Source organism: Gouania willdenowi, unplaced genomic scaffold (genome assembly GCF_900634775.1).
Source record: "Gouania willdenowi unplaced genomic scaffold, fGouWil2.1 scaffold_434_arrow_ctg1, whole genome shotgun sequence".
Lineage (NCBI taxonomy): Eukaryota > Metazoa > Chordata > Actinopteri > Blenniiformes > Gobiesocidae > Gouania > Gouania willdenowi.
This window is the reverse complement of record NW_021145195.1, coordinates 20,018-46,808: the sequence shown is the minus strand read 5'-3', so window position 1 is coordinate 46,808 and position 26,791 is coordinate 20,018. Positions and strand designations below refer to the sequence as shown.

The window sequence follows — 26,791 nt, the reverse complement described above, 5'->3', positions numbered from 1 at the left end:
ACCTCATTTCTGAAGTAGAGAACATCGAGGACTACCGCACTCAGATCATGTCCACTTTTGGCAAAGTCCTCAAATATGACTCCACCAGGAAGGTAACTTTGACACAGTAACATGTTTTATTTAAATGTTTTAGTGTCAGGAAAAACCTAATTGAGATTAAGAATCTACTGTACAAGAGTGTCCTGGCCAAGACAGGCAGAAGCAGCACGCTTCAACAAAGTAACAGATTATTATAAAACACAGATCAAAATATCAATGATCACAGAGTAAAAAGTCATTACTCAAAACATCTACAACCTTGTGCATCTTCCTCCTACACCATCAATGTACTTTTAAAAATGATTTAAAAGCAGATAAGCCTAGAAACTAATTTTCCCCATTCAAAGACACACTTTGGGGACGGATAGCAATAATGCATTTTTTGTCTATGTCGCAGAGCAAAGACTGTGGCTTACAGCACTTTTTACAGCAACAAATTCCGTAAGTATGAGAAAATCAGTTTAATTTATCCTTATAGATATAGAAAAAAATGTCTCAATGTGCTTGTAGGAGCTGTACAGAGTTTGGTTGTTTCTCACCTGTTTATAAATGAGGTTCATGCATGTGAATGGGTATTGTGCATGCACTCAGAGTATTCACGCTTCTGCATCATGTTGATTGGGTGTGGCACTGTGGGAGTAGTTTCTATTAGTACGTGCGCTCACCTGGGGGTGTTTTTTGTTTGCATCATGCTGGTTGAGTGAGCTTGGGAGAGCTACTTTCTGTTGACTGCATCATCCTGTGATCCATCAAAAATCTGCACTGTCATGAGATATCTGTAAGGCAACCAATGCATGCTACTACAGTAAGTCCCTATGTCTCCAACGCGATCTGGAACAATAAACCTCTCAACTCTGTGCAATTTTTTGGCGTGCGTGTCATCACCGTTATATCCCTCCTTGCTTAGCCTACCGTGGCGTGGAAAAACTGGCTTTTGGTCCATATGCCACAACAGTGCTTCATATAATATAATAATAAATACTGGAATACAAAACAATATTGTCATTATGAAAATAATTGTAGAAAAAAGATTATTACAGAAAGATTTTGTTTAATTGTAAAAAAAGGAAGCTTTAAAACATACATCTGATAATTTTATTTTTATTATGCTATATTCTCCACTAACTTGTTGACTCCCTTTTTTTTAAATCAACAGATCTGCAAGAAACTCGCTGGCGAGGGAAAGGGCAGAGCGGGCTGGTGCACCAACGTGGCCAATGAACTCGGTCAGATCCTCATGTCGGTCCTCACTTGCGAAGAGTCTCTGGACAAATCAGGCCGATGGCTGACGGTCTCATGGCCAGGTACAAGCGAGCAGGGGAGGCACCTCCTGAGTTGATGTATGTGGACCGCGGCTGCTGTCATGTGCATGGTGTATCGTCCCTGGAGAAGCTCCTCAGAGAGTGGGCCGAGTATGGAATGATGGTCCGGCTGGACATCTTCCACTGGATCAAAAGGTTTGATGCTGCAATACGGATGGATCACCATGCAAAGTATTCACTCTTTAAGTCTGCCCTCTCTGCTGCGGTCTTCTCATATATTAAAGATGACATGGCATTGCTCATCCAAGCCATACGTGCAGGGCATCCTACAAAGTTTGATCATCTGACTGATGCTCAGATCATTGACTAGCACGTGGGCAAATATGATCTCATACATTTTGTCAGGAGGATCACAGTTCGAGCCCAAGAGACCTTTGTGCGTTTTGAGCGTGTCATTGACATCCTGAAGGGAGCGGCTGGGATGGACGAGAACCAAGTCCATCTGTTCAAAGATCCATCAGCCATCGACCGGGTCTGGGGGAACCAGCAGAGACACCTGGAATGCATACAGGATCCACCAGGGAGAGACATGTATACCATTGTCAAGTACGTCACACGTAACGATGTGCGCCTGCCATACTACATCACAGTGAGAGGAAGCAACAGCCTGGAGGGCTTTCACTCCTTCCTGCCGAGCATGATTCCTGGGCCTCGTTGTGCCGCCGTCCCCTTCCAGGTCTATCTCAATGCAATGCACGTTGGAACTCTGACAGGGACTCAGCGAGTGTTAAAGGAAGAAAGGGGAGGAAAAACAGGGTGTATGTGTCTCCTCTGACACACCGCCTGAATGAGAGGTGCCAGGAGTTGTTTGGCGAGTTAGAGGAGGTCAATTACAGACCTCCTGTTCCTGCTGGGGACGAGCGGATTGGCTTGGAGTATTTGTTTTCCCAGTCGTCTGAACCTTTTTGCACTTCTAAGCATTACGCTCAGAGCAAAGAGACTCTTCTAGTGGCCGAGGATGAGGACGATGAGGTGGTGGTTGCTGCTGCTGACACGGAGGACTCCATGAAAGCTTGCTCTCAGTGAATCTACAAGACGGAGCGTTGTCAGCGCCTGGAACAAGCTTGACCTCCATGATCGCAGCATCAGGAGTTTTGACAGGCTGTACTCGGCACGCTGGGGTAACGCACCAACGGTGAGCCGTCTGAGTCTTCTTTGGTGCAAAAGCTAAAGTTCAGTAAGCGTTACTCAGCCGCTCACGTGGTGGACCCCAGAAAGAACCGCCTGATGTACTGCATCATTAAACAGCTGTGGCTTCATCCTGGCTGTGGCACAAAGGCTCGTGGGTCCCCGCTCAATCATGAGATCACCAAACTGTATCAGCGGGTGCAGCAGAGAGTGACAGTGGACGACCCTGAACTCAGCAAACTTGGGATTCCCCTCCTGAAAATCAACACAAAATGTGTTGCTGAGTACATCAAGAGACAGGAGGCTCTGTCAGCCGTAAATGTCACAGACCAAGGTTCTGCTATCCTCCGTCGAAGCAGAGTATGTCCAGTGCCAGCCCACCCCCCACAGCAGAGCTCCCAGATCAAAGACCGCACACCAGTCGACCTCAAGTCCAGTATGAGTTCACGCCGTCTATGGCGGGAACGAGGAAAATGCAAACTGAGGATTGCTACTGCAGTCCACCCTCAGCAGTCACTAGCACCTCAGATCATTTCCACAGCAGCAGGACTCCAGTCCACCTCCCTGTTAAGTCAGCCCATCACAACTGCACACCTGCCATTACCTCCAGCTCTTTACCCCCAGCAACAGCAGCCATCTTTTTTGTTTTCACAACCGCTTTCCTCAGCCAGCTCCCCCGTCTAGATCAACTTTGTATAAAAGAAGAGAGCTGAGCGTGGCGGCACAAACCTTCAGGCAGTGACACTCTACACGTGTGTGCTTTGCGGCCAGTCCACTCAAGGACACGCAAAATACAAGAAAAAAACTTTTCTGTACAAAAACCATGTCATCTACCTCCAGAGGACTGAGTGGCAAGACTTTTGAAACACTTGCAGACTTTAAAAAGGCAATGGACGAGTTTTTGGCCTCGCAGTCCCAGATATTATTATTGTTTCATTATTATTATTTATTTCTGGCATGTTTATTTAACTGGTTGTTTTACAATTATAGGTGTTTTTATTGGTATTATTATTTTGGAGAATTGTGTTGTCATGTTTATAGTATATATAACTAAATAATATACAATATATATTTATAATAAAATAAATATTATACATAATATAATATATATAATATTAAAATAACATAAAAAAATAAAAAATCTCTTCCTCACCCTCCGCGGGCGGTCTCTTTTTTTTCTGTCTCCAAGCTCGAGTCCTCTACCAGAGGCCTGGGAGCTTGAGGGTTCTGCGCAGTATCTTTGCTGTTCCTAGAACTGCACTTTTCTGGACCGAGATGTCTGATGTATTTCCTGGGATCTGCTGGAGCCACTCCTCCAGTTTGGGGGTCACTGCCCCGAGTGCCCCAATGACCACGGGCACCACCGATGCCTTCAACCTCCAGGTTTTCTCCAACTCTTCTCTGAGCCCCTGGTATTTCTCTAGTTTCTCATGTTCCTTTTTCCTGATGTTGAAGTCGCTTGGTATTGCTATGTCGACCACAACGGCTTTCCTCTGCTCTTTGTCCACCACCACAATACATATATATATTGTCAAAAACCACAGTAAATGAATGCCAATGTAGCAGTCTCACAGGTGCCCACTAGATGGAGGCACCAGGGGACAAGAAGCCACACCCAAGAGAGAGACTACTAACAGGCACACCTGTGCAGCACCTGCTGTGCTCCATGCTGTTGCTCATGCGTCCTTTGTTTGTTACAAATGTAAGTAACCTGCAACCAAATGTTGTATATTGTTTAACCTTGTGTATTATATATTGTTTAACCTTGTGTATTATATATTGTTTAACCTTGTGTATTATATATTGTTTAATATTACTGAATGGAATATACCTTGCCTTGCAGAACCATGTGGCAACAACTTTGGAGATTAAACTACTGTAAACTGCATTAACTGTTTCCTGATGGTCTGTGGCTCCAGTAAGAACATTTATACATAACATAGACGTACCACAGTTTGAGAATCACTGCAACTCCAGCTACACTTCACCTCGCTCCAGGAAAGTGCTTTTCTTTCAGCCTCATATTTTCCCACTCATGTGTGAATGGGCTACAGATAACTTTGAGCTGGGCATTGTTAAAAGCTCACTAACCCACTCCTAACCATTGTGTGATTGTGCAGCAGCACCGATCCCGACCTCTGACCTGTCTCTCTCTTCCTGGAAGCTATAACCGAGCTGACAAAGCCATACTAACAATTCATTTAGTTAGTTAACTAACCCTAACACCCCTTCTCTTTCAACTAGTTTTATTTTATTTTATTTTACTTTGTTTTATTTTTGTTTTGTTTTGTTTTCCCCTCTTTTCTTCTGTTCAGGTACCAACCGATCCCAAGAGAGGTTGCCAGGTGTTTGGAGACTACCCTTCCTCTGACAACAACCGATCATCTGCACGATATTCGCCTGATGACTGTTTGATCATCTACAATGCTGACCAGAGGTGGATCAACCAGAGGTGGACCGGCCCTTTCCAAGTTCAGCTGACGACCCACACGGCAGTGAAGGTTGCGGAGTGGGTGACATGGATCCAAGCAGACGACTGTCGACACCAGCTAATGCTAACACGGGCTGACAACAACAAAGGGGGAACCGACAAGGCCACTGAGTGGGGCGGTGCAGTAACAACTACGCCGTCTAAACTGGCTTCTCAGGTGCGGTGTACAAAGAAGCGTTCCTTTGCCTTGTGGGATCACAGGAGCTGATCCTTTTTCATGAGACACACACTCAGTTGGAAAAAACGTTCTAAAACGAGAGCCTAGATCAAGCCCTGAGGACCCCGCCGACTTGGGACTTTTGTTCTTACTTTGCTTTGTTTATAAGCCACACCCATGGAAGGCTTATAGCTAGGTGGAGGGTGGACAACCTCACACCTGGCTGCAAGATGATACAGTCACAAGCCCTTCTGCTGTGATTGAGGAAAACACTCATTCTTCACTCATGATGCCGCCAATCAAGTGGGGTGGTTCTAACCATGGTTCCACTATTCTTCCGGCTATTGGTGACCCCAGTTACCAATGGGACCACTGAGCTCAGTCAATGAATGTGAGTGATGTCCTTGATATAAATTGGGATTTTTGCTTATCGAGATGGTAGTAGAGGTTTTGATGTTTGATGATTCATGTCATTGATAATAATGATGACGTTTTTAAAGGTTTTTGCTTATTTCCACATTTTTCTTGCTTTCACAGATGCGTATGTCTGTCTCACAAAAAAAGAATATATCCAATGTATGACAATAACAATGCTAATGGTTAACCCTGACAGACAGCAAAGGTGGATCCAAGGTTATTCTCATGGAATATAATAATTTTGTTTCTTGATTTGGTCGTTGATGGCGACCAAAAGTGGGGAATTGTTATTGTTATGGTGACTTTTGGTCGCTTGCCCTTCCGACAGGATGAAAGACCTTTTTTTTGTACTCTTTTTCATTTAGTTTATAATAGACCTTTTTTTATAAAATCATCATGCTTTGACTGTACTTCATCATTCAACCAGAGCACAAATTATGTTTCCAAATGAGGGCAACTGCAAATTTGCCGTGACAATACGTTCTGGAAGTCTCTTGTCAGCCAGCCCAACGACTATCCTGTCTCGATCAGCTCATCATGCAATTGTCCATAATTACAATGTTCTGCTAGTGCATGCAGGGCAGTGACAAATGCATCTACAGTCTCATTTGGCTCTTGTTTCCGCATGTTGAAGCGTGCTCTTTTGTAAACAATATACTTCTGAACTATGAAAAAGTTTTGAAAGCCCTCCTTCACTTTAGCATATTCATGTTGATCGGCATTGTTTAGCTTCAACCCTCTCCCATGCAGTAAATTAAGGTATTTACCTGGTTTTCTTCTGAGTTTGAAGACAGATTGCTTGCTTGCCTGAACCTTTCAAACTTCTGGATCCACTTTGTCCACTCGTTTGGATGGGAGAAGTCGAAGGCCTCCGGTGGTTGGATGCTGAATGTAGCACTGGGTGCGCTAGCCCTCCTGGTAACGCCGACCCGGCCCTGCTCGTCCTCACCGTCACTTGCCATAGCGATGCTTTCTCCTCTCTATCTGCTGAAGACCGTGATGGAACCTTGGTTTAGGTGCATCCCACTTCTGACACCATGTGCGTCTTCTATTCTTTGGAGGAATGTGTACAACAGTCGGACTGCGTGTCATCACTTAGGTACTTTATTTTTTTTACACACACACTCTATTGATTGATCCCAACAACAGCTCAAGGTAACGTTCAATATCAACAAGGAAATTGTAAAACAATTACACCACAAATACAGTAATAAAATAAATGTGAGAGGGATTCTGGTTCATTATTACAAAAGCTGCATTTATTGTCGGTGTCTAAAAATGTGGAGAAATACAGATTGGATGGAAAAATATTGTGTAAGATTTTCTTTAATCCTGTTATTAAAACAAAATTTGTAAGGCAGTGTCCAAGCCTTTTCCCAATTAATGTTTGTAAAAATCTTTCCCCAAAAGGCCTTTTTTCTTGGAGATATTTTCCTCTTTTCATGAAATGTATTCCGTATATGTTTGTTTGTGCACTTTCAGTCCATGATATTTAAACCATTTACCATTAGAAGACGTTCCACTCTTAGGGTTTCTTGAAACTGAAGGTGACTTTTCATTAAAAGGAAGAAATCATCAGGAATAACTTTGGTTACAATGTTAAATTCTTTGCTAGTAACAGGGAATGATTTGATTAGTAGGAAACGCTTATAGCTTAGTAATGCTCCTTCAGAGTCAAAGAGATCACTTATAGAAATAACACCTCAATCAACCCAGTTTTGTCTAAATATTGTTTTTCTTCTGATCGTAATGTTTTCATTATTCCAAATTATAGATTTGTGTGGGAAAAATTGTGAGAGTAACATATTTTCCAAGCTAGAAGAGGCTGTTGATAAAATTTACATATTTTGAATGGTAATTTGGCTATATTGTAATTACAAGTGAGTAGAAAACAAAGACCACCAAGATTGTTAAATATATTATTTGGAATAAAATACCAGATAGAATTAGGAGCTTTGAGACATTCCTTTATCTATTTAATCTTAAAAATATCGTTCAAATCAACAAAATGTATCAGTTCAAAACCCCCTTCTTTCCTGGATCCTGAAAGTTTATCTTTTTTAAATCGTGCTTTTTATTTTTCCGAGTAAAGTTGATAAATATTTTGTTAATTTCTTTAGACGTTGATTCCTGAACAAATAGAGATAAAGCAGGATATATTAGTCTAGAGATACCTTCAGCTTTCATTATGAAAATTCTTCCAAACATTGTCAAATCACGTTGGAGCCACATGTTCATAATATTTTGTGTTTTCTTAAGTCGTGGAAGAAAGTTTTGTTGTTGTCTTGTTTTCACGTTTTTTGTGATTGACAGTTTTCTTGAATGGTATATTACATACACTCTCACTCTCTGTATCATGTATGGATAATATTTCACATTTACCTATGTTGAGTTGTAAGCCTGATGCTTTGGAAAATGTTTTAATTAATTGTATTGCTGGTTCAATGTGGTGTTTATCTTTTAAAAACAAAACTGTATCATTTGCCAATTGCGTAGTTCAAATTTCTTTTTGAATTATTGATAAACCTTTAATTTTAGAGCTGTTTAAAATTTGTAATGAAAGGAATTCTGTTGCGATTAGTAAAAGAATTGGTGAAATTGGACAACCTTGACGAACAGATCTATTAACAGGGAATCTTTTGGAAGTGCTCCGGTAAATCATTAAGTTACTATTGTTATCTTTGTAAAGCATTTTAACAATTGAAATGAAACTTCCCCCAAAACCCATGAGATCTAAAATCTTGTATATAAATGGATGTTTCAGAGTGTCAAATACTTTGTAGAAGTCTATAAAAATTATAACTACCTCTGAGTCCACATGTTCAGAATAATCAAGCAAATCCAAGATTAGTCTAATGTTATTACTTATGTGTTGATTTGACATAAAACCTGTCTGTGTTTCATTCATGATTTCGCCAAGATCTCTTTTTATGTGTCTGGCAAAAACAAGTGAGAATTATGTATAATCAATATTTAGGAGAGTAATTGGCCTCCAATGTTCTATGCATAAAGAATCATTGTTTGGTTTGGGAATCAAGCTTATTAATCCTTGTTTCAGAGTGGCTGTCATTTCTTGATTAGCAATGCAATCTTTGTACATATTCATTAATGGGAATTCAATAATCTCCCAGAAAAATAGATAAAACTCTGTGACTAAACCATCAATTCCAGGATATTTACCTTTTTTCTAATGTTTTAGGGCTTCAATAAGTTCAAAGTTTGAGAGAGGTTTATCACAATTCTTCTTGAAATGATCTGAAATAGTAGGGATAAATTCTTTGATTGTATTAAAAAATCCTCACAGTGTTCTGAATTGAATTTAGATTCATATATTTTTTTTTAGAATGAACAAACATATTCTAAAATGTCTTTAGGATTAGTGTTTAAGTTGTCGTTAATTTTAGTGCCGACATATTCATTCTTTTTTTATTACGTTTTTCAAGTGCAAAGAAATAAGTCGAATTTTGTTCTCCATTTTCCAGCCATTTAGCTCTAGATCGTTTATAATTTGACTGCTTCATTATATAATTTATCCATTTCTTTTTAGAGTTGTAATATTTTTGTTTGCTCTCTTATAGAAAGATTCTCTTTATTTAATAAGGGCTTTAAACTATCCATAACTCCTCTTTCTTTTGCATTGTTAATTTTCTTTATTTCTTTGCTACGATGAATAGCAGTTTCTCTAATTTTGAATTTGAAATACTCCCATTTTTGAATATTATTTAACTTTTCATTATTGAAAATATTTAGTGCATTTTGTTTCACAAAGTGTTGAAAGATTGTATCTTTAAGTAAGTTTTTATTTAGCTTCCAGTATCCTCTTAAATTATTATTGTTGGAACCAGAAACAAGAATCAAAATCATTTTGTGATCAGATAATGGAGCATGTAAATGTGAAACCTCAGATATAAATTGTATACAAGATGAAGATGTTAACCATGAGTTTATTCTAGAGTGTTGAGTGCGTCTAGCATTACACCAGGTAAATTCCTTACAGCTAGGGTTAAAAAACTCAATGTCATTCACGATGTCTGTCACAAGAAGTTTTTCAGTTTGGTAAGATGTAGCTTTAAAACAGAAGTTTTGAGAGTTTTTTTTTCCAGGATTCTATCTATTGAATCATTTGGAGCATCATTATAGTCACCTCCAATAATTAGTTGTGCATCTTTGTTTTCCTTGTCAATACTGAATTTTGGAATAAATCTGATAAAACATATTTTTAGCTTGAGTTACTCCATTGTGACCATATACATTGCATAGTATGAAAAGAGAATTGTCTAGTTTGAATACAGTTATAATCCATCTGCCATCTTTTGCCATGAGTTTCCAAGACATTACCAGTAAATTTATTAAACAAGAGACTTTCCTACTGGGATCACGTGATCCCTGGACTGCGATGCCAGCGTAGTGTCTATCTCTGCCTAGCATAGTCATTTTTTTTCAATAATCCGATATTATACAACAAATACTTCAACGTCCATCTCATCATGTTCTCTGGTCTTTGGTGAGAGCAGACGTGTTTTTCTTTGCTCCGATAACACGACCTTGGCTACAGCTGGCTACAGCTGAACAGCCTGAACAGCCTGAAAAACTGGGCCCAAGACTGAAGGAAAATGGTGAAAAAACCGCAGGGAGGCCCTTCAGAACCCAATTCGGGTTTGGAAGAGGTCAAGGAGATGATACGCGAGGGTCTACAAAACTGCCGAGATAAAGTCGTTGGAAAAGACGCTGGAAAATTCACTGGAAAGACTACAAAGCGAAACAAAGGTACTGAAAGAAAAGAATGAAAGAAATGCTGAAGAGATAAAATTGTTGAACGCGAGGGTTGAACAGCTGGAACAAAAGGAAAGAGAGAAAGATGTCATCATCACAGGCCTAAAGATAAAACCCAGGAGTGAAACAAAATCGATTGAACAACAGGTCATTGACTACCTGAAGTCGAAGGACATTGTCCTGAACCCTGACAACATCAACTCCTGCCATCTCCTGCCAAAGAAAAATGATAACAGAGCTGTAAAAATAACCTTCACGAATATAAAATTCAAAGGAGAAATAATCAAGCAAGGAAACAAACTCAAGGGAACGAAGGTGTACATCAATGAAAACCTGACGAAACAAAATGCAAGCATTGCATGGAAAGCACGCCAAATAAAAAAAGAAGGAAAGATTTTGAAGACATGGTCAAAAAACTGCAGGATTTACATCCTGGAAGAAGAGGACGGAAAACCAGTTCTCATCAAGACGATGGACAACTTGGGAAAATACGAAGGATCCACCTAAACAACAACATTACTGATGGTAATCATGGATATGGACCCAGATCTATATAAACACTGGAAACAAAACTCAGACTGTGATTATTTTACGGAGACCGAATTAAATGTGAAAACCAAGAGTAAAAAAGGTCTGTCATTTATTCATTTTAATTGCTAGGTGGTGGGGTGATTAAGGATTACATTAAATTTAAATTCAAAGTGTTTATTGTCATATGTGCAGTTAGAAACACGATTTTTTTTTATATACAATGAAATTACTACCTTGCTTATGAACTAAGATATAATAATGTGTTTATACAAGTTAAATCTAACAGTGGAAAATACAACACTGCCAATAAAACTAACAACAGCAGTTAGAAACACGCTTATGAACTAAGATATATTACATTAAAATACTACTTTGCTTGTGAACTGGGATGTGGTGATGTGTTTATACAAGTTGGATCTGATCCCATCATCAGACAGTGGAAAATACAACACTGCCAATAGAACTAACAACAGCTGGATTACCCTTGATGTAGAGACAAAACAAGGTGACATTGTGGATGAAAAGGGAAGAATCTTCCAAACACCTTCGAAAGAGGAACTATTCTTGAACTGGAGGAATGCTAACAACGTCTGACAGGGAACAAGCCAACACAAACAAAGATAGAGGACAACACTGACTACAGATGAGAATACACAAAAAAGAAGAAATCAAGAATGTTTTGACCAGAGAGACATGTAAACCCATGTAAATCTGCAATGGTAAAACAGGGGACGGGACCCGGATAAGCAAACTGCTTCTCTCGTCTCCTTTTTCGGCATGTACAAAAAATGTAAAAAAAAAAAAAAAAAAAGTGAATGTAACCATGTCGGAAATAAACTGAATAAATAAATTCAAAAAATAAAATAAAATCATGAGTACTTCCTCAACCAAAGACGCTTGGAAAAGGGAGGCTGAACAGTCGCTTATAAAGAAAAACTAAAGAATCTGCCATCTCGAAGGAAGAACTGGATGCAGCCATTGCTAACGGCATTAAGCTAGCGCTTGAAGATCAACGCGGTGTACTGGATTCAGCTGTTGCCTCCGCCATTAGGGATGCTGTGGATTCGATCCTGGTACCAGCTTTACATGACATGCGAACAGAAATACAAAAGACTGCTGAAGCCGTGAATGGCATTACCAATGAACTCCAAATGGATGCTGTGCAGGCCGCTGCATGGGAATTTAGGCGTTCGCTTAGCGAGCTAAAGTTGCAGCTTGACCTCCTTACCACAAAGTTGACGGACCTAGAGGACAGGGGGCGAAGGAATTACATAAGGCTGGTCGGCTTTGTTAAGGATTCAAGTTGGACCCCAAAGCGGAGACGGAGACAGGAAAGCTTTAAGAATTTATTTTACAAAAAAACCCGAAGTGGCTGAGGTGACGGAGGCTGGCTGGGAGCGGACGGACCCAGGAACGCAGTGAGGCACAGAAGATATCCTGAACAAAGGAGGAAACAGGTAAGTATCAAAAATCCTTAGTGATCAAACAAAACAGCTCTAACAGCACCGAGCGTGACGGAATTTTCTGGCAGCGTGGAGAGGACTGAACAGAGCTTTTGTATCAGGCTCATCAACAAGGATCAGGTGTGCCTCGTTGCTGCAGGTCTCAGCCACGCCCCCGTCACCCAACAGCCCTGTAGAGAAACAAAAAAACAAGGGGGAGGGGAAACAGAACAAACCCTAACAGTACCCCCCCCTCAAGGGACGCCTCCTGGCGGCCGACCCGGCTTAGTGGGATGCCCAGCATAGAAGTCCCAGAGGAGAGCAGGGTCCAAGATGAGGGACCGGGAAATCCATTCTTAATCATAAATTAGCTTTTACATCCATATATTGTCCAAATGAGCCTGATAGAGACCTTTTTATTTTCATTGGAAACACACTATTAGAACAAAATGATTGTTCCCTTGTAGTGGGGGGTGATTTGAATGCAGTCCTTAATCCATCTCTTGATAGATCAAATTCAGATGCTACTGCCAATCTATCATCTAACCAGGGTTCCCGCGGGGTCTTAAAAAGTCTTAAAAGCATTGAATTTATGAATTGGGAAATAATACCTTAAAAAGACTTGAAAAAGTCTGGAATTTTGATATCTGGGTCTTGAAATTTGTGCAGTAACTTCAGGTATCACATTTACCTCTCTAAAGTTTCCATTTGTCAACCACTATTATTTTGATTAAATACCGTAATAGCCTAAATAAACAGTGGCGGAACCAATAATTGAGAACGCAACGCCGCCCGGATCCGAACACTTCACTTTGCGACAGACTGACCTAAACTTCTCTCTCAACGTCCTCTCGTCAACGTCGACTGGGACGCACATCGCATGTAGACCCACTTCATGCTGAGGTTATGGGGAAATGTAAATTTAATGAAGCGTGGCAAGATAAACAAGCATTTTGTCACTGGTTAAAACCGGTGGACAACAACGTATTTGAGGCTTTTTGTACAGTATGCAAAAAAAAGATTCAGCTTGGTAACATGGGTGTGAAGGCTTTGGAGTCTCATGCCAAGTCATGTAAGCACATCAACTCTATCAAAGCTAAGGAAAAAAACACTTTCCATCGACGGAGTGTTTCAACCTGCTAACGTTAGCCAGCTAACTGTTAACGCGCCTGAAGCAGAAGATAACGTTAACCAACCAGCTGCTTGCGCTAGCACAGCCCCTCCAGTTACGACCGCAACTAACGGTAGAGTGGATCTGCGCACAACTTTTGGATTCACACCTACAATGAAAGCAGAGGTGTTGTGGACTCTTAACACCATCGCCAAACATCAGTCCTACAATGGAAATGAGGGTATTTCAGAGCTTTTCAAAAGCATGTTCCCTGATTCCGACATCGCTACCACGTTTACTTGTGGGTCCGACAAAACGGCATACATAGCCAAGTTTGGTTTAGCGGTTCACATCAAAGAGGAATTGGTGTCCAAAGTAAACAAATCGCCGTTCGTTCTTATGTTCGACGAGAGCCTCAACGAGACAACAAAAAACAAACAGCTGGATGTGCATGTTCGCTTCTGGGACGAGGGACAGGTTCAGTCCAGATACCTGGGCTCCCAGTTTATGGGACATTCCACTGCACAAGACCTGCTGTCACATCTCAAAGTAAGCATAACCTTTTTTATTCTAAATGTTTCTCAATCTATATTGATATAATTTTGTGGGCACACATCGTCCTGTAAAAGCAATGTCACATGACCAATTATGTACTTGCCTTAACAATGTTTATTTTTTATGTTTATGTACTTGGCAGACACTTTTATCCAAAGCAACATATAAAATACATAAAAAACAATAACTATAAAAATTCTAATAACTTATGGAAAGAATAATGTTGGTACAAGTAGAATACATAAATGGTCGTCTGTAAGGTTCCTAATCAGTCCTTTTTCATAGCACAGATGCACAAGTGAACAGATGTGTCATGTACTCTAAAAATGTTGGAATTGATTCAGTAAATTTTTTTGCTCTTTTGAAAATCTAAAATATAACTGACCCAAGTATACAACTGTGCCTTATAGTATAATGACGTGTAGTACTAGTAGTGTGTGTGTGTGGGTGTGTGTGTGTGTGTGTGTGTGTGTGTGTGTGTGTGTGTGTGTGGTGTGTGTGGTGTGTGTGTGTGTGTGTGTGTGTGTGTGTGTGTGTGTGTGTGTGTGTGTGTGTGTGTGTGTGTGTGTGTGTGTGTGTGTGTGTGTGTGTATCTGTCTCTCTAACAATGTGTGCTGCTCATCTTGAGTAATCAAATGCAACCCTTTTTAAGGAATGTATGGACAAACTGGACCTCAGACACTTGGTGTCCATTTCAATGGATGGGCCCAGTGTGAACTGGAAACTCTTCGACATTTTCCAGAAAGATCAATCTGAGCAGTACGGAGGTGAGGAGTTTATAATGCCATCACTGTGTGTGTGAGTATGTATATGACCCATTTGTAATTATAAAAATTTATTTTATTTGTTGTGCACTTTTACATTGAATAAACTATTTAAACGTGCTACAGAGCATTGCTACATAGAATTTGTTTTTTTAATATCAAGTTTCCAATGAAACCTTCAGGTGTTCAGCTCATTTGTGTGGGGAGCTGTGGCTTACACACGCTACACAACGCATTCAAGTGTGGGTTCAGTGCATGGCAGCTGGACAAGTTGCTGAGAGCAATGCACACATTGTTTCACAATGTGCCTGCCAGGAGAGAGGATTACATCACCATAACCAAGTCCAGTGTGTTCCCCCTGTCTTTCTGTGCCCATCGTTGGGTAGAAAACCTTCCGGTTGTGGAGAGAGCCTTGGCTGTCTGGCCATCACTTCTCCTGTACATGGAAGCTGTGAAAACAAAGAGACTCTCCAACCCTGGGACAGGTAGGCCCTTCTTAAATGCTGTGAATAGGTCTGTGACTGTGTCCTAATCAGTGGTGGAAAGAGTACTGAAAATCTGTACTCTAGTACAAGTACTGTTACTTTGCTAAAATATTTCTCAGAGTAAAAGTACTGGTGTTAGAGAAATACTCCAGTAAAAGTCCAAAGTAATCAGAGTATTAGTTCCTTTTAACGGCTGATGTCACCGTCACTTCTCCAGACTAGGGCTGGAAATTGTGTGTTTTCCTTTACCAAAAGTTAAAACACCAACAATCTATTCATCATTAATCATTGATAAGATACAAAACAAGTGTTTTTCCCTCATTTTTCCCTCATTTGAAGTTTTTATTTCCTTATTCAGTAAATGTCTCCGGCAGACAAAAAACTAAATGACATGAGGAGCCGCGACTATTGATTAAATATCCATGAATCCATTTTAACTGGTTAAATTCTTCATTCAGAATCAATGAAAGATCAATCATTAACGTCCATTTTTTGTTTGGTTTTGTTTTCTGTCCTCATGACCCGGTTTCCATCGGCTTGTTTGCTATCAGATCACCTTACTGGCTACAAAAATGCAGATAAAAGCTTTGGATAGGAATTAAAATTGGACTCAGTACTCAACTATGATTTTAAAAGTAACTTAGTAGATTACATGGATTAATGAATACTTAAGTACAAGTAAAACTACAGACTTGAAAATCTACTCATAAAAGTACAACTACCCCCAAAAAACTACTTAATTACAGTGATCTGAGTATTTGTAATTAATTACTTCCACCTCTGGTCCTAATCCTGGTGTTGGTATGGCCTTGTCATAGTTTTTGTAATATGGCTAAGTTGAAATTCTCCTGCCTCTCTGTCTGTCTGTCTCTTTCTCAGCATCCTATGACACAGTTGCAGCAGCCATAAAGGATCCACTCATCTTGGCCAAATTGCAGTTCTACGCAGCACTTGCCAGGACCTTCACTCCCTTCTTGAAAAAATATCAGACAGATAATCCTGTGCTCCCATTCCTCCCCAAGGATCTCACCGAGTTGATGATGGTGATAATTTACATAACGTTATAATAACCACTGATTGGGCTCAGTTGATACATTTTAACAACATGGGGTTTGTGGTTAGGATGTCTAGAAGTAGTGGCTACATTGTGCATCTTCATCAGACAATTTGATGTTGGTGATTAATGTGCCACACCCGACATTTCTGTGTTTGTCTGTTGACAGAGTCTACTCAGACGTTTCATAAAGAGAGAAGTCCTCCACGATATCACTGCCCTGCAGCTGACCAAACTGGATGTTACAGACAACACCATCTGGCTCAGCCCACAAGACATCAGCATTGGTCTAGGTGCAGAGTCGGTCCTTAAGGTAGTGTGATGTTTTCAAAAGATCGTTTAACAAATGGTTAGGCTGAACCAGGTCAGTGAAGACATGTTCTATATTCATGGCTAATTTCTCTTGTAGAGCATCAAAGGTGCAGAGCTCAGGGTGCTAGAGTTCAAGAGAGAGTGCATGCAGGGACTGTGTAACATCATCAGGAAAGTGCAGGACAAGAGCCCCCTCAAGTATCTGACTGTTAGGCAGTTGGTGTGCCTGGATCCGTCAGTAATGTACAGAGAACCCGAAAGATGCAGGAATCACATGAAAGGGCTGGTTCAGAGGTTTCTTCAGGATAAACAGCTAACTGATACTTCTGCAGGTAGGAATAAGAGGCAAATTATAGACTTCACAAGAATTTATCCTCAATCTGATTTGCTGGTAATGCCCAATGATTTATCAATGTTTTTCTCTATTTTTTCTCATCTGTTTTGTCATAGGGGATGTCATACTGCAGCAGTTTGACAGTCTCCTGTCCTTGGAGAGCAGGAGTGAGGACTTCCTCTCCTTTCCTCCCATGCAGAAGAGGCTGGACGTCTTCCTGTGCAGTGCCATGGAGCCTTATCCAGAGCTGTGGGCCTTCTGCAAGAAGCTGCTCATCCTCTCCCACGGCCAAGCTACGGTTGAACGTGGATTCTCCATCAATAAAGAGGTTGAGTCAGATAACTTGAAGGAGGACACTGTGGTCACACGGAGACTGGTGTGTGACTACATCATACAACATGGAGGTGTTACCCAGGTAAGATGACCCCTGCCTGGACTAGTAATATGTTGTTGACTTAAAAGTTGATAGAATCAACATACATAGTTGGTCTCTTGAGTTTGTCACTGACTCTGGTTCTCTTTTCTCAACCCGATACCCAGGTTCCACTCAGTAAACAGCTACTGGCAAGTGTAGCAAGAGCTAGGACAAGGTATCGTATCCATCTTGAGACCAATAGAAAGAACAAGGAGGCAAAAGACCAGGCTCTCAAGAGGAAGGAGGCAGAGGACTGTCTTCAGGAGTTGAAGGTGAAGCGAAGATGCATACAGGAGGTATCTGAGGGTCTGGCTAGGGATGCAGACAGGCTGGCTGAGGAGGCTGAAGCGAAGGCAGGGAGCAAAATGGCTGACCTGATCACCAGGTCCAACATCCTGCGGAGAGGCCATAAGGAGAAGTTGGCAGAAATGGCTCTCCTTGATAAAGAGATCACTGCTAAGAGTGCAGAACTTAGGGGTTGATTGTGTGATCGTAATCTTATTTATTGTTGAGTTTATTTTAATTGTGTATTGCTCAAGAGTGTACTCCCCATATTCCCAGCATGGAATAAGTAGATTGGTTAATGTTAGCAATGTTAAAAAAACAACTTAACTGTGTTAAGCAATCTTTTTTTTTTGTGGTCTGCTGAAAATTTCTTTGGTGTTTCACACCTCTGTTTGGCTTGTTGTCTGTAGTCTGTGCTGTGGTGTTGTAGCGTAAGTAGGCCTACTCACTATTATGCTGCAATATTACATAATTCTTCCATAATGCTTTACGCAGTCCACATTTTCACATTTGTTTGAGAAATAAATGATCAAACAAACAAAAAAGTGTTTTTCTTTGCCGGTAGGTCTGTGAAATATGCCGTGAAATAGGTATTAAATTTTTATATAAATGGTCTTAAAAAGGACTTAAAAAGACTTGAATTTGACTTGAAGAAACCTGTAGGAACCCTGTCTAACCTGCTGAATACACTTATTAAAGATCTTGCTTTGCATGATCTTTGGCATATACAAAATGCTAATGCAAGAGATTATACATTTTTCTCTGCTAGACACAAGACATTCTCCCGTATAGATTATATTTTTCTCAGCCCAGCTTTAATTACAGAATAATACAAATTAACACAAATATATTCATCACTATTTTACCGAGACTACTGTCCGATCACTCTGCACTACTGTGCAACATTGATTTACCCAATATTAAAATAAAAGCACCAAGGTGGCGACTAAATACGTCCTTACTAATTAACTCAGGATTTATCATTTCACTTAAAACCCAATTAAAAGAGTTTTTGGACATTAATGCACAAGAGTTCTCTAACCCACAGATATTATGGGAGGCCACAAAGTGTTTTGTCCGTGTTTCTGTATCTCATTGTCTTCAACTCTAGCAAAGACAAGAGTTCGACAAATAAATTTTGAAAACAAAATACAATCAATAGACTTTACAAAAAAATAACTTCACAGAAGTTCAGGCCAAACTACTGACATCTTTAAAAAATTAATACAACACTCTGTTATTTACAACATTCACGATCTTCGACCGATACAGGACTTAAGAACACATTTCTCACTTACTGCTTTCACTTACTATGTTTATTTTCAGCTAAGATCAGCCCTAAAAGCTTATGGAGTTCCCTGGAACTCTCCCCTTTAGGCACATCCCATGCTAAAATTGATCTCTAAGTTACTGGATAGACCCTCTGTTTCTTTAATATACCATGAACTGATAGAGCATAGCGCTAAAGTTCTACCAACTGAATCCATGTGGAATAAGGAACTGGGCAGTTTGGATTGGAGGAAGATCTGGTGCAACCTCACTTCAACTTCCAAAAATCTAGCGCACTCACTAATTCACTTCAATGCCATACATAGAGCTTACATTACACCCTATAAGAGATTCCAAATGAAATTACAATCTACAAAAAACTGCCATATATGTGGAACTGCGTCACTTGGGACATTCTTACACATGTTTTGGGATTGTCAGATCATTTCTGAATTCTGGTCTCATGTAAACTCTGTTAGCAGACGTACTGAACATTTTTTACATTTTTAATCCCACATTTTGTCTCCTTAATTATCATTCTGATGTAACTTTAACACAAATTTAGCTCAAGTTGATGTTTGCAGGTTTTACCTCTGCGAAAAAAAAACTATATTAAAACATAGGTTTACTCCAGGTATGTGCATGAAATAATTTTGGTCTCAAAGCCTGATCAATATTATCAACCTCGAACATACGACTGCACGTCTTAACAAGGCTCGACCAGCGACTGTTCAAGCATGGAACTCTATTTCATCCAAGTTCATCTCTTGGACCAGAGACAATGATTAGGCTATCACTGAACTTTATCTGATTAAGGTGCATTACCTCCATCCACTGGTTACAAAACTTTATTAGGCCGGACTACCGAACTCAAAACGCTACTCACTTTGTTTTTTTGTTTTTTTTTTTAAATGGAGCCCAGGGGCCCACCTCTATTTCTGTAAATTTCCAACTTTATGGGGAAATAGTTGTGTGATATATCGTTTCAAAGGCAATTCAATGTTGCACGATTTGATTTGTTGTATTCGGTGGAACTGAGTCATTTGACTGAATTCTCAGGAACGTGGTACGTGCTATTCTGCACTGAGATGATCCGTGGGCCCAGTCATAGTTAATCTGAACTTGTTCATCAACATTACACATTATGTCTTCTCTCACCATCCATCATAACACTGATTGTATCTCTTTGAATTACTGTAAACAAATATTGATAGTTATTTTCCTCTTCTTTTATTGTTTTGTTTCTTGATATAATTTTATAATTAAATGTTTTTATCAACCAATAAATGAACTTAAACTAAACTAAAAGTAAATAGTAATGACAAATCATTATTAGTTTATACATAAATCTTCATAAATTAATGAGGTGGGGTTTTTGGCCCTATTGTTCCCGTAAGGATTTATTATTATTATTATTATTATTATTATTATTACGTTTTCTCGCACTTTACTTGGATTTTTTAGTCCAAAATGGGGACATTCAAATGTAAATGATTTATTTCACCTGTTTGAGGCTAAAAGTTGATATTAATGACTCCAAAGACATTTCTTGAACAAATTAGTAACTATGTTTTATGATTCACGTGTGTTTTATGCTTAAGTTTGATCATAATTTATACCTTTTTTATGTTTTGCTTCAATGTCCAACAAGTTAAAAGACTAAAAAAATACACAAAAAAACAAAGATGTAGTAGTAAAGAAAACACTAGAACAAAATGATAGAATGCTTGGACTTTTAAAAAAAGTTTATTCCATCACATTGTGTGTTTGAGATACTTTTTTATTTTATTTTATCATCTTAAACAGGGTTTAAATGTGCTTTATATATATACTTGTACATAATGGTGGTAATAGTTTAAAGATAAAGTCTGGTCTGTAATGGAGTGAGGCTGGATTAATTACATTTAGACTGGGGTTAAAGTAACTTATCACATCTACTTAAATTTGTTTAATTGTTTTAAGGTACTTGTCCTTTATGTGTTAGTGTGTGTGTGTGTTTTGCTCTTTGGACTATGAACATGTCTTAACCTAATACTGCATATAAAACAAGTTAATACTTTAGTTGTAGTAAATTGTGCTATAATACATACTAATGCTATACTATCTTTCTCATTTCATCAGAAAAGATCAAACAATGACAGGCGTCATGGTGATGAACACATGATGTAACCACAGAGAGAAGCTGTGACTGAGAACATCCTCTACATGATGATCACTGACATGAGGTCTGTGTCCATGGTTGAAGATGAAGCTTCACTACAATCATCCTCACCTTTAATCCAGGTCACATTCTGCCCTCAACGACACAATTTATGTTTTACATTTTACAAAGTTCATGGAGAGAAAATATGAAGAGACTTTAAAGGAAGTGAAGAATGCAATGAACACAAACAGCAAACTGTGTCTCACTGCTGATATATGGACACGTGTAGCTAATGAAGTCTACCTTAGGGTGACCTACCACTACATTCACAATGGGACGAATAAACAGGCTGAAATTAAAAATGTGCTGTTTTTTCATCCGATTCATCAAATAATTTATCGACCGATTAATCGATTATGAAAATAATAATTTGTTGCAGCTCTAGTTCAGAGGGAGCTGGAAGACAAATCAACAGAACTCAGACACATGCCTTGATGTCCAGTCAGACATTTTTTCTTTCCCTTACCTTCTCACCTACCTCTTTTACCTCATCCCAGAATTTTTGTTTTCACAACATTTCAAATGAAAATAGTGTGTTCACATTGTTATGTCTAAGGTGGGCCCATAATAGAAACATAAAGTTTCATTAGCCAGGACAGAAATTAAGCTCCTTATGTGGGTTGGTTACATTTTCTTAGAAGGCCTAATTTTTGATCAAAGTTCCACATATAGCATTACACAGTGAAGAATCTGATAAAAGCATTTTGGTGTTTGGTTTGCTCACAGGTTCCAGTCAATTTTGATTTCTAGTTTATTGTCCACTGATATTAAATGTTGTGAGAATTGTGTTACAATAAATTTAATTTAGGACAATGTCAATATTTTTGTTCTCTTTCCACATTAATAAACACATTTGAAAAATGTTCTTGAACAACTGATTACTTTCATTTTTCCTTATTGTATATTATTAACTGACGTCAATGCCTTTAATTGTAAAATAATATATTTTCCCTTTGGTCTGTATTTCCATCGTAAGTTTGGTCTTAAATTTTTTTTTAAGGTAGTATTAAAAAGGTCTTAAAGTTTTAAATATAACTTCTTCCTACTTGTAGTCACCCTGCAATCAGTATCCAAGCTATAAAACACTTGATAAAAAAAGAAAATATAAAGATAAGCCTTTTTTAAATTGTATTTATTGATTTAAAAAAAATGTTATTGATGGTTGGAGTCCCATTAGGAGGCCTTGCCTCTGGTAAAGGAGGTACCCATAGTTTGTTTCTCCAAGGATTGGGGGTTCTGTTGCAGGGCTGTGGATTGCTGGCACCCATTCCTGACCTCATATTTTCAGGATTCCATGATGGAGCTGCTGCATTTAAAGTCTGGGGAAGGAAAAAGTTAAAGATAAGTTCAACCACCGAAACAACAGTGGTTTAAGAACAGGTGAGTGGGGAAGGAGGTGCTTTCTGCTCCATGGGTTACCTGGTTAGAGCACTTCCTGTTGGGGATGATGAGGGTGGAGGAACGTTTGCTCTCTTCATCAGAAGAATCTGAGTGGTATTCCGACACCATTTTACCCGTGTCTTTGGACAATGTGGCAACTGGGAAGTCGAAATTATTTTCTCCAAATCTGTGCAACAATAACACACACACACACACACATTAAAAACAAACAAAAACAAGCCATATTAATATAAGTTTTTATTATTGAAGGTGCAGCTTCATGATGAGGGCAGAGATTGCAGAGGTGGTGTCCTTCCTGAAAAGCCTTGTAAAATTAAAAAACAATGTGAAGGCAGAGAAAATTGATTTGTTTGGAAAGCGTCTGGCAGTGGTGCTGCAGGAGAAGTTTGAAGGACATTGGTACCCTGAAAACCCCAGCAAAGGCCAGGCATACAGGTACTGCTCAGTGGGACACACAATGGTGTATGAATAAAGGATATAGTTTTGATATATTCTTTAAATTCACACAGAAAGCTTACAAAGAGGGGAGTAAATTGGTTGAACTTACATTTGTGAATATAGAATTTACCATATAAAATGAATAAGTTTACAATAGGGATGGGTGATATTGACAAAAAAAAAAAATATCCCGATAATTTCTGGTATTAATCATGATAACAATAAAAATCATGCTAAATAAAAAATCATAATAAAAAATCATAACTTAGTGTGAACAGGTTTTTTACAAACACAAATAAATGTGAATACATCAACATTAGACACATTTAAAAAGGCTATAATAGCTGCTGACTGAAAGAGTTCATAAGCTGATATTTTATAGAATATATTAGTGCATGTGGGTCACTGTTAGTGTTATTACATGTAATTCATTTATTCCCTCATTTACACGTGGATGGACTGGTGCGTATGAATTTAGAATGGATTCCCCCCCAACACACACCAAACAACAAAAATATGAAAATGACTCAAAAAACACAAAACTAAATATTTAAATAAAAAATACACAAAAGACAACAGAAATGCAAAAAAACTACACTAAAAAAGGATACAAAATGACTCCAGAATCACACAAAATGCAAATCCAAATGCAACAAAAAACAATTATACAAAAAAAATGCACAAATTGTGTAAAACAAAAAACTAAACAATATTTATACAGGAAGTACACAAAACAACAACAGAAATGCACAAAAATATACAAAAGGCTCCAAAAACACACAAAATGACTCCAAAAAAACATATATTACAGAAAAATACACCAAACAACAAAAATATGAAAATGACTCAATATACACAAAACTAAATATTTATACAAAAATACACTAAAATGACAACAGAAATGCACAAATCTACATAAAAAAAAAAAAAAACGAAACACAAAATGACTCCAGAATAACACTACAATGGCAACAACAAACAATAATTAAAACAAAAAATATAAAAATGAGTAAAAAAAACCCAACACATTCATCATGCGCGTGTCTCATAGAAATAAACCAGGGAAATTGCACATGTTATTTTACTTTGCACCTGCAAATAATACCCTTAATAATGCGACAGAGTATGTTATTATTATGCCCGTAATTGGCAACTCTCCTTAAGCGCCCACTATATGAATGCATACTTCCTACAGGCACTGTACGAGTTCTTTAAATTATTATTAGTGTTATTATATGTAATTCATTTTTTTCTAAAAAAAAATATCACATGAAAAGCAAAAATAACTCCATTAGTGTTTTTACTGTTGCTGAATCTTGTTTCATTTATCTGATAATGAGTTACATAAAGTTATTATTGATAAATATTTCTCTGATTTCCTATAATTGAACCAGATCAATCTGATGATTTAATCATTCAGTATATTTAGGTGTAATAATCTCAATAGTTACATTAATCTAATGGGACCAGCTTTGTCTGTGAACACGTGAAATATAATTAAAAAATATTGCGTTTCACAAATTGGGACAGATTAATAGTGACATTAGTATTCATGCTAACATTTATTTCACACAACATGTGACATGTTAGTTTTTATCCTTCCATATGTGATACTCACAAAATGAGTGTTTTGTTGAGATGTTTTTATTTTGGTTTCCTTCCCATGCAAAGTCAATTTAAGTTTATTGTAGTTGCAATGTTTCATTTTTCTTTACCATGTCATGCTGTGAAACGGACACTAGATGGCGACACTAACCTGAAACGTAAGCGGTGCGCACCGGACGTGCCTCATAATCCAACTGAATGGAGAAAGAGTCACATGTGTCCGGCTTTGCTGTGTCTTCCCTACACTTACAGGTTAGTTTCTCACCTTTTATGTGAGTACAGGTGTTTAAAACATAATAGGGTGCTCCAGTGATAAGTTGCCTGTTAGCTAAAATGTGTGTAGAAATGTAAGTTTCATGCTACGTGACGAGGAGAGTAAGCAAAAAGGCGGTCGACACCGTAGTAAGTGTGTACTTTACCTATTTCTATTGGCTCCTGGTCATTTGTGGGTTGTTTTGTGGGACAATAATGTGTTTGTAGTTTTATCTTTATGTGTGAAATATGATGTGTGAGTGCAATACATTGTTTGGTTGTTTAAGCTAATGCTAATGTAGGGATACAAATGTGCTACAACTGAAGCCTAGGTTTAGGGCCTGTACTTAAACTGAGACTGTTGGTGTGGTTAGAGTTCTTGGGTTTGGTGACAAGCCAGGAGTTAGTCATGTTTCTGATTGTTAATAAGTTGGTTAGTTAATGGTGTGTGTGTAAATCAATAACTGCATGTAAGGTTATTCTGTTACATTAAGTAAATACTTAAAATATGTTTAGTTATGACAAAATGTACTCTCTTAATTAAGAGGTTAAAAACAAGGTGTTTAAACAAGAATATATAAATGATTGGTGATACAGTTCGATGACATGATTGTGAAGAAATATGTTGATTTTTGGTTTTATCCTGAATTTCATATTTTTGTGAAAATATGTAAAATGGACATTTTGTGTAAACAATAACATCTGTGGTTATAACAGTGCTTCATTGCAAGCAGAAATAATAAGAATAATTCATAAATGCAGAAAGGGGTTTATTTGAATGTGTAAATAAATGTAATCCAATTGAATGGAGAAAGAGTCACGTGTGTCAGGCTTTGCTGTGTCTTCCCTACACTTACAGCACTCCGCTCAGGAGAATTATCTATACATCTGCTAGCGGAGACCAGACCGGGACCCGCTACACATACAAGTGTTAAATCTGACCATTAACAAATCGGTGGCTGTCTGTGGTTTTATGACAGTAAGAAGTGTTCTTTTTATTTGGTCTGTTCCTTATTTGGAGTGGTTAGCATTAGCTCTTAGCCCAGTCTGTGTGTCGGTGTGTTAGCTTAGCATAGTTAGCTTTAGTTGAGTTTCCAGTTAATAATCGTTGCTACAGGTTCATCTCTGTCCCCGTGTTTGTGGAACTTTGGGTGGACATGACGGAGGAACTTGAATGTGTTCCCTTTGTTGGATGGTTGTCTGGTTTTAACCAAGTAGCGGTCCATGATATATCGCAGCACGGCAGCTTCAGGTAGCCGTGACGATCACCTCACACACAGACAGACAGACAGAAGGCGGTGTGTGAAGGTGCACATCAGAGCTTCCGTAAACAATGTTCCGCTCCAGAAAATAATAAGTTGACAACAAACAAGGACAGTTTTGTCCCGTGGAACACGTGTTTTTTTTGGTAATTTTTAGCTAAATTAAGGGACAAATGGCCCGTGGCCTTCGCTAATTTCCGACATGGGAATTTATCTTTTATATCGTGGAATGACAAATTCTTACCGGTGAGAATATTTTTGATGATAAATCATAAACGATAAAATATCGCACATTCCTAGTTTACAATGACCTAAACTTTGTTATTCTTGCCGTATATCACGTGACTCTACACACACACTCTATTGATTGATCCCAACAACAGCTCAAGGTAAAGTTCAATATCAACAAGGAAATTGTAAAACAATTACACCACAAATACAGTAATAAAATAAATGTGAGAGGGATTCTGGTTCATTATTACAAAAGCTGCATTTATTGTCGGTGTCTAAAAGTTTGGAGAAATACAAATTGGATGGAAAAATGTTAATCCTGTTATTAAAACAAAATTTGTAAGGCAGTGTCCAAGCCTTTTCTCAATTAATGTTTGTAAAAATGTTTCCCCAAAAGGCCTTTTTTTCTTGGAGATATTTTCCTCTTTTCATGAAATGTATTCCGTATATGTTTGTTTGTGCACTTTCAGTCCATGATATTTAAACCATTTACCATTAAAAGACGTTCCACTCTT

The 26,791-nt window shown here is 38.5% G+C and overlaps 1 protein-coding gene and 1 long non-coding RNA gene across 2 annotated transcripts; both read left to right on the top strand.

Annotated features, from left to right (window-relative positions):
• Window positions 1-6,097: 6,097 nt before the first annotated feature.
• On the top strand, window positions 6,098-21,389 carry LOC114460401 (uncharacterized). The gene is made up of 2 exons (XR_003673610.1): window positions 6,098-6,653; window positions 21,006-21,389. It is a non-coding gene; the product is annotated as an uncharacterized LOC114460401 (long non-coding RNA).
• LOC114460365 (uncharacterized) lies at window positions 13,415-17,890 on the top strand. The gene is made up of 8 exons (XM_028442294.1): window positions 13,415-13,960; window positions 14,619-14,733; window positions 14,913-15,215; window positions 16,095-16,258; window positions 16,439-16,582; window positions 16,679-16,913; window positions 17,032-17,330; window positions 17,456-17,890. The coding sequence occupies exons 1-8, from the start codon at window positions 13,586-13,588 to the stop codon at window positions 17,810-17,812; spliced, it is 1,992 nt and encodes a 663-aa protein (XP_028298095.1). The 5' UTR covers window positions 13,415-13,585; the 3' UTR covers window positions 17,813-17,890.
• Window positions 21,390-26,791: the final 5,402 nt, after the last annotated feature.